This window comes from Nansenia antarctica (genome assembly GCF_963989245.1).
Source record: "Nansenia antarctica genome assembly, chromosome: 8".
NCBI lineage: Eukaryota > Metazoa > Chordata > Actinopteri > Argentiniformes > Microstomatidae > Nansenia > Nansenia antarctica.
The window spans coordinates 32,039,044-32,048,245 of NC_137678.1; the positions used below are offsets into that span (position 1 = coordinate 32,039,044).

General features: G+C 47.3%; 1 protein-coding gene across 6 annotated transcripts in view; it reads left to right on the plus strand.

The window, feature by feature from the left end:
• Positions 1–9,202, plus strand: part of exoc4 (exocyst complex component 4) — a gene marked incomplete at its 3' end in the record, with an annotated part of 185,725 nt that overhangs the window by 2,156 nt on the left and 174,367 nt on the right. For all 6 annotated transcript variants that reach the window (XM_080538695.1, XM_080538696.1, XM_080538697.1 and 3 more), the window contains exons 2-3: positions 258–447; positions 886–1,080. In XM_080538695.1, the coding sequence (XP_080394821.1) occupies positions 258–447; positions 886–1,080 (385 nt within the window). The remainder of the gene's footprint in view (positions 1–257; positions 448–885; positions 1,081–9,202) is intronic.

Sequence of the window (9,202 nt, forward strand, 5' to 3'; positions counted from 1 at the left end):
TTCTGTATTATTTTTCTTTATTTCGTTATTAAGTTGTCTTCAACTAAAAATGTAAATGTAAATAATAGAGCGTATGTATGTATGTATGAATGTTATGGAAGTGTATTGTCTGTATTGAAGTGTTTAAGATTAAAAATTGTTTGAAAGTATGGTATGAGGATCCCAGGAAGAATAGCTACTGCATATTTGCTGTATCTAATGGTGGATCCAAATAAACAAACCAAACTCCGGCCTGCTCTCTGTCCCTGGGTGTGTAGGACCTTGTCCAGCAGTGATGACGTGCAGGACAGGGAGACGGAGAAGGGTCGTCTGGAGGAGGCCTTTGAGAAGTGCGACCGGGACCTGGACGAGCAGATCGTGCAGCACTACGCTGAGCTGACCACCGCCATCAGAACCTACCAGAGCATCACCGAGCGCATCACCAGCTCCCGCAACAAGATCAAACAGGTGAGAGGAGGGGGATACGCAGGAACTTACGAACGCACGCACCCACACACACACACACACACACACACACACACACACACACACACACACACACACACACACACACACGTCTTTGAACAATGGGTTTGTAGTGCAAGGCAGAGTGATGGTCCCAGGGAGTTGTTCACCAAGGATGTTGAGGTGTGTGTGTGTGTGTGTGTGTGTGTGTGTGTGTGTGTGTGTGTGTGTGTGTGTCAGTGTCAGTGTCAGTGTCAGTGTCTGTGTGTCTGTGTGTGTGTGCGTGTGTGTGTGGTTGACTCTGACACCTCCATCATTGGTGGAGCTTCTGGGACTTATGTGTTTTGGGTTTATTATGATTCTTTAGACAGCAAAACCAGCTGCTGCTGAGCACCAGCCAGTGTCTCACCTCCTCCTCGCTGCCTCCTCTTCCTCCCCCAGGTGAAGGAGAACCTGCTGTCGTGTAAGATGCTGCTCCACTGTAAGAGAGACGAGCTGAGGAAGCTGTGGATCGAGGGCATCGAACACAAGCACGTCCTCAACCTGCTGGACGAGATCGAGAGCATCAAACAGGTCCCTCAGAGGCTGGAGACTTCCATGGCCAGCAAGCACTACCTACACGCCACCGACATGCTGGTGAGTGTGTGTGGCGGGTGGAGTAGTGTGTGTGTGAGTGTGAGTGTAAGGGTACAGCAGGGTTCGACAGTAACGCTTGCCCGGAGCAAGTAAAAAGAGCAGGTAAAAATATCCAGGATCCAGCAGCGTCGTCGGGCTCGCGCAAATAAACCCGGCGAAATTTTTACTTGCTCCGGGCAAGCGGGCAAGCGTTACTGTCGAACCCTGGTACAGTTACAAGTAGCAGGCACAGTTTTGTAAATATTGAATGAAAGGTTGTTGTCCCCCCTAGTACAAAATACCTCAATTGTATTTGATGAACAGAGGAAACAATGTTTGGTTTTGGTCAAGCGTCATTGTTATATCTTAATGACTAGAGGTTGTGGCTGAGGCAGGGGTTGTAGTTTACGATCTAGGCTAATCTGTCATGTTTTTAGATGTTTCTGGAAACTTTATCTCAGGACAGCATTTTCATTTTTAATCTATTCAAATACTTTTTTTTATAAGATTTCCTTCCTTCCTCTCTTCCCCTCTTCCCTACTTCCTTCCTTCCCTTTCTTGAAACATTCAAATAATTGTTCTGACAAGTCATGATTGATGTAAGAAACTGGTGTTGTGTATGTTATGTATGTAGACAATAACATCGATAATTCCCGATCAAGAATGGAGGCAGAGACGGCGAAACACTTTGATCATATCCGTAGTAGCTTTACTGAACACATCGCAGGTATACAGGCATCATCACTTCCGCATTTACCTATCCGCTTTTTATCACTCCAACTACGGTGGTCCACATAGCTCAAAATTACACTTCAATACATAACATATTTCCTCCCCCCTTAAATGATAATGTCCACATTAGCATCATACACATTAAATGTCAACTAGGGAGAGATGGTAGACAGGGTTAGCACCAGGCGCTCAGGAGGTTTCCTGTCTCTTGGGGGATAGCGCCTCAGCACCGGAGAAGGGCTGGGTTCCAGCTCGATCACAGGGCATTCGATCACCGAGGGGTCTGGAGGTGCTGGCTCTACTGCAGGCGGCGAAGGTGTGGCCGCTGCAGGTACCGGCATGCTCAGGTGTGGTGTCAGCTCGTCCGTGAACGTGAATCCTGATGCCCCGGATGTGGGGCTGGTCACTCCTAGCTCTCTAGGCAACAACTGGTCCACGTGCCTACGCCATGTCTGATTTTCTTTGGTGTGAACATGATAGGAAACAGGTCCAGTGCGTGCGAGGACAGAGTCTCCAACATCAAACTGTCTGTCTTTAGACCGCTTAGCTCGCTGATTTACTTGTTCCTGCTGTTTCTCGTGGACTGATGTTTCCGTTGAGGTAGGTCGCAGCAGATCAAGACGTGTCCGAAGCTGCCTCTTCATTAGAAGGTAAGCTGGCGAGGTCCCAGTCGTTGCATGAGGGGTATTACGATACTTGAATAGAAAAGTATCAAGGCGTTGCTTCAAGGGAGCCTCACTCTTGGATGCTTTGAGGGCATGTTTTACAGTTTGCACCATTCTCTCCGCCAATCCGTTGCTGGATGGATGGTATGGACTTGAAAGGATGTGCTTAATTCCATTGTTCTGTAGGAAGTCCTCCATCTCTGTTGATACAAAAGATGGCCCATTATCAGTGACGATCTGCTCAGGGAGTCCAAATCGACCAAACATCTCCCTCAATATCTGAATGGTCTTCCCCGAGGTGATGGTGGACATGACAGCCACCTCAGGCCACTTTGAGTGTGCGTCCACGGCCACCAGCAGCATAGCTCCATCAACTGGTCCTGCAAAATCCAGATGAACTCGTTGCCAGGGACACGCTGGCCAGTCCCAAGGATGCAGCGGAGCCAGGCTTGGTGTGTTTCTGATGACTTGACATGATGGGCATGATCTGGCTTTAGATTCAATGTCATAGTCTAGCCCAGGCCACCAGAAGTAACTGCGTGCAAGCTCTTTCATCCTGACGATGCCACAATGGCCTGAGTGTAGCTCTCTCAGGACTGGTTCTCTCAGCTTTGTCGGGATTATGACCCGCATGCCCCAGAGCAAGCATCCAGCCGTCACCGTCAACTCCTTCCCCCGCGAAAGGTAAGGCTGAAGATCCGGTGGTGCGTCAGGAACCTGTGACAGATCCCCTCTCATAACGCGGTCAAACACCCTGGAGAGGATGGGGTCCCCCTTTGTTTCCTTCCTGACACGGTGAGCAGTCACCGGGGCACTCTCCACCATGTCAAAGTAGAAAATGGTTTGCTCCTTGCTCTTAGGGTGATCAGGAAGTGGAAGGCGTGACAAAGCATCCGCATTGGCGTGTGCCCCTGACCTCCGGTACTTAATTTCATAGTTGTGAGCACTGAGGAGCAGTGCCCAGCGCTGCATGCGGCTTGCTGCCAGGGTCGGTATCCCTGCATACGGACCCAAGATGGATGTCAAAGGACGATGGTCGGTCAGCAGGGTGAACCTCCTTCCGAACAGGTAAGTGTGGAACTTTTTAATTCCAAAGATAATGCTTAATGCTTCTTTCTCTATCTGTGGATAGTTCCTTTCTGCTGTGCTCAGCGTACGTGACGCAAACGCGATGGGTTTGTCTTCTCCAGTCGGTGTGATATGGGACACCACGGCGCCCACTCCATATGGCGATGCGTCACATGCGAGTTGGAGAGGCAAGGACGGGTCGAAGTGTGTTAACACCCTCTTGTCGGTCAATGCTGCTTTGGCTATGTTAAACGCTGCGTCACATTCTTTTGACCATGACCATGTTTTGCCCTCCCTCAGTAGTTCGTGCAACGGCTTTAGCCGCGTAGACAGCTGTGGAATAAACTTGCCATAATAGTTTAGAAGCCCAAGAAAAGATCTCAACTGGCTCACATTCTCGGGAGCAGGAGCCTCTGAAATGGCGGTCACTTTAGAGGGCGCTGTGTGGAGCCCGTCTGCATCGATGACATGGCCCAGGTATTCCACTGCTGCCTTGAAGAAGTCGCATTTTTCCTGGCGAACACGTAAGCCATATTCTTCAAGTCTTCCCAGAGTTTTATCCAGGTTCAGCAGATGTTCTTCATCATCCTTTCCAGTCACCAAGATATCATCCAGATAGCATTGCACACCAGAGAGACCACTCAGGACCTGATCCATGGCCCTCTGGAACACTGCCGGGGCGGAGGTGATGCCAAACGGCAGACGGTGATATCTAAAGAGACCCTTGTGGGTGGTGATGGTGAGGAGCTCCTGTGACTCTTTTTCAACATGCATCTGTAGGTAGGCCTGGTTCAGATCGATTTTACTGAATTTCTTACCACCAGCCAACCCAGCAAACAGGTCCTCAATCACTGGAAGAGGGTATTGTTCAACAGTCAGCACCGGGTTAACAGTTACCTTGAAGTCACCACACAGGCGAACTGATCCATCTCTCTTGATTACCGGGACCACAGGGGTGGCCCAGTCGCTGTATGGTACTGGCTCAATGACCCCAATCTTCACCAGCCTCTGTATATCAGCGTCGACCTTTGGCCTGAGTGCATAGGGAACAGTCCTGGCTTTCATAAAGCGTGGTTTGGAATCAGGTTTGACCTGCAGCTTGACTGTGATGCCTTTCATGCTCCCCAGCTCGTCTTTAAACACAGCTGCATGTCGCTTTAACACTGCTGATAGGCCGGTGGTATCTTCTGATACTGCATTCACCTTTCTCCAGTTCAGACGCATCACCTCCAGCCATGGTCTGCCCATCAGTGCTGGATAGTCCCCTCTGACCACATAGATCGGAAGCCTGACTTTTTGTCCATTTAATTCAACTAGGACCTTAGCCCTCCCAACCATGGGGACGGTTTCACCTGTGTATGTTTTTAGAATGAGCTTTGCCTGAGTCAATGGCATATGGTTCAGTTTTTTCTTGAACAGTGTCTCTGACATTAGTGATACAGCGGCTCCAGTATCGATTTCCATCGTAATGGGATGTCCTTCCAATAACGGGGTGACACTATAGGCTGCCGAGCCTCCTTTTACAGTTAACACCTTTATTGGTAACTCCTCTTCTGAGTCTGTTCCACTGCTGCTTGTCTGTCCCTGCTTAACACTGTGCAGTTTCTTCTTTGACCGCCAGTTGTCTGTGTTTGCCTTGTCTGACTTTTTCCTATCTTTAAAGGTGTCCTTTGTTGACTTCTCTCTCTTAGCTCTACAAACCCGCTCAATGTGTCCCCTCTTGTCACAGTGATGGCATAGGAGCTCCCTCGCCCAGCATTCTGATGACAGGTGATCACGTTTCCCACAACGATAACATTCCAGGGTACCCCCTCTCTGTCTATCATGTGTGGCTGCTACCCCATGCACTCTTGAGGCAGCCCCTAGCTGCAGTGCTTCCCTGGCAGCTAGCTCCATTGATATTGCAATATCCACAGCTGTCTTAAATGTGAGGTGCTCCTCTGTGAGCAGGCGCTTCTGTATTGCCTCACTCCTTAATCCACACACAAGTCTGTCACGCAGAGTGTCACACAGTGATGTGCCAAACTGACAATGTTCAGTCAATTTCCTCAGTATTGCTACATATTGAGTAATGGATTCACCTTCCTCTTGATTCCTCTTGTGGAACCTGAACCGCTCTGCAATCACCAAAGGCTTTGGGCAAAAATGTCCATTTAACGTTGTCACAATGTCCGTGTAAGAATAGGCACCTGGCTTGTTTGGTTGGAGTAAGTCCCTTAGCAAGCCAAACGTTTTAGCTCCTATTATACTGAGGAAGGTTGCCACCACCTTGTCATTTTTAATGTCATTAGCAATAACAAAAAACTCAAACCGTTCAGTGTAAGCATTCCAAGTCTCTAAAGTGTCATCAAACTGTCCAAATGCTCCAGTCATCGGCATTTTCCCACTTTAAGTAAGTCCGTTTCACTTACTTGTGTACTCTCCTCCAATATGCGCAGTGTGAGTTTCTCTTTTCCCGAACTTCACAGCACGCACACCGCCCTGGTCATGACTCCCGCCGGTGATAATTTGTAATCCAGGGGGAAACAAAACCGCCGCACAAGTTCGTCGATTCTCGTCGCCAATTGTTTTGTTATGTATGTAGACAATAACATCGATAATTCCCGATCAAGAATGGAGGCAGAGACGGCGAAACACTTTGATCATATCCGTAGTAGCTTTACTGAACACATCGCAGGTATACAGGCATCATCACTTCCGCATTTACCTATCCGCTTTTTATCACTCCAACTACGGTGGTCCACATAGCTCAAAATTACACTTCAATACATAACAGTGTATTTGAGTCCTGCTTTCACTTATCCAAACCTGTCAGTGATTAGCTGAAGGAAGAAAGAATGTTTGAATTTGAATGTGTGGTCCTCTGTGGCTCAGTTGGTAGAGCACGGCGTTTAACAACACTTAGGTTGTGTGTTCAATTCCAGCTGGGACCGTATGAACATGTATGCAAAGAACACATGATGATAGACACTTTGGATAAAACGTCAGTCAAATTGTGCATATATTATAGGCTTATTTCCCCTATCGTTGACATCGTTTTCATGGCGACGTTAACTGCTGGAGAAAGTGTTGTGTGTCGTTGCTGCTAAGGTCACGCATCTCGTGGTTCTATCTCCGTTTAGGGCAGTTCAGAGATATTGAGCGTCAAAGTTCTTACATTCCATTATGTTTTGTGAGATGGAACCTTTGTATTTTATGAATTACTAACTAAAAAATGTCAACATTTTAAAAATAACACCACACAGGCATGAATAAACACCTAATGGGTCAGATTATGTAAAAAACTCAATTTTGACAAAAATGGAGATAGAACCTTATAATTCTAACGTCACGCATTTACGCTACTCCGGAGAATCTGCTATCAGCTCCTAAATTGCAGATGGGTCAAAGATGTGGCATGTCAATTTTGTTGTCCAAAGCATATTTATAATGTTACAAATATCTAAACATTTGAGTATTTTTGCATAAAAATTTAAATAAGCTTAGTATTGTTACTATATGTGTAGGTATCATTGCAAACATCAACACACTTATGCCCAGGTAGATAATTAATGCTTTTATATTTTTGGCATATTTTTGTACTTATTTTGACGTTATCCAGGAAGGACAGTTTGGTACTTTTGAGCTCAACAGCTCCTTATTTATTTTTTTCATAAGATAGTGCTTTAAAATGTTTCGATATTTCTAACATTATAAATATGCTTTGGACACCAAAATTGACATGCCACAACGTTTTTGACCCAGATACAGGATGTGTCTCGTTTTCTCCAGCACACGATATCTACAACTAATGTAAATGTAGATACATAAATATGGACTAACTGTGGGAGCCGTGTCTGTGTCGCAAACCAGATATTTATATGTAATTGCCCACTTATGTAAATGTGTTACTTTTATGCTCTTTATCTTGCAAGTTGACAGCCTCCATTACATTACAAACATTTCTATTTAGTATAAAAGGCATGAGATCACCTGAGATCGGCCTTCAGTTGGCAGTTAATGTAATCTACCTGAAACAGGAAAGCCACGATTGTGTTTTTAATTTATTCTTTCAGGTGGGTAAATGTCACATAAGTATTTATAGCCTACAGTTTGTTAGTAATGGAGGTTTTCTATTGTGTTCCGTTTATGTTATTTTAGCACATTCTGTAGTTTGTTAGCGCTATTTGTGCTAGCTTGGTATTATGCGGCTGTGGCGCAGGAGGTAGAGTTCGGCGGTTCGAGCCCCGGCTGGCCTCATGTCGAAGTGTCCTTGGGCAAGACCCTGAACCCCAAAATTGCTCCCAGTGAGCGGGCCAGCGCCTTGCATGGCAGCTTGCTGCCATAGGTGTGTGAATGGGTGAATGAAGAGGGCAGTTTTAAAGCGCTTTGGAGCAGCAAAAAAGGCGCTATATAAGTTGCAGTCCATTTACCATTTCAACTGGGACAAGTTTACGCTAGCTAACTGTCAAAACATGTTGAGGGGAGTTAGATGTAAACGTTTGCCTGACTCCACTGATACAAGTGGTAAGTCACTTTGGATAAAACGTCAGCTAAATTGCATATTATACTATGTATTTAGTGTGTAGGGAATCCTAGCCTAGTTTTTGTTGTAGTAGAGCTTGTAAGCCCAACCTCCCTTTAACAACAGTGACTCATGACTGACTGGGGATCCCTGCCTTGCCTTGGCTTCTGGAAGATTCCCACACAAGACTGTCAGCGCGATTACTGTACACAAGGTGTTTCATTTGGGGCTCCAGTCAAAGAGAGTTCCTCTCTCTCTCTCTCTCTCTCTCTCTCTCTCTCTCTCTCTCTCGCTCGCTCGCTCTCTCCTTCACCTTCACTCTCTCCTTGTTTTCTCCTTCTCTTCCCTCCCTCTGTGTCTCCCCTCTCTCTCTCTCTCTCTCTCTCTCTCTCTCTCTCTCTCTCTCTCTCTCTCTCTCTCTCTCTCTCTCTCCGTCCTGTCTCTGTCACTCCTGTGAGACTCCCTGATGTGTTCATTCCCGACACGCTGTCACTCATACTGCTCTCCATCTGTCAGATTAATGTCTCCTTACCTTCTCACCCCTTCTTCCCTTCTTCCCTCCCGCTCTGTCTCTCTCTCTCTCTCTCTCTCTCTCTCTCTCTCTCTCTCTCTCTCTCTCTCTCTCTCTCTCTCACACACACTCTCTCTCTTCTCACTCTCTCTCTCTCTCTCTCTCCTCTCTCTCTCTCCTCTCTCTCTTCTCTCTCTCACACACACTCTCTCTCTCCCTCTGTGCCTCTGGCAGTGATGCAGGCCCCATGGGGGGTTAGTCAGGGACAAGACGATCTCACATTCCCAAAAAAGCCCTACCTTCTCTCTCGCCTTCCCTCCCTCCCCCCCATTCCCCCCCATCCTCAGGTTCTCAACACCAGAGCTCCCCCCTACACCTACACCCTCACACACACACGCGCGCCCACACACACACACACACACACACACACACACACACACACACACACACACACACACACACACACACTCAATACGCACCTGCTGACACCCCCCCTTGGAGCCCAGCGTGCACCAGAGAGGCCAGTGATGGGCTGTCACACAAATGCTGCCCCCCCCCCCTCCCCCCTCCTGTGAGATTCTCTCTCCCTCCCCCGCTGCTAATGCACAGGGGCCCCATATCCTTGATTAGCTTGACAGCCAAGTTCTCCTTAACGATGTTAAC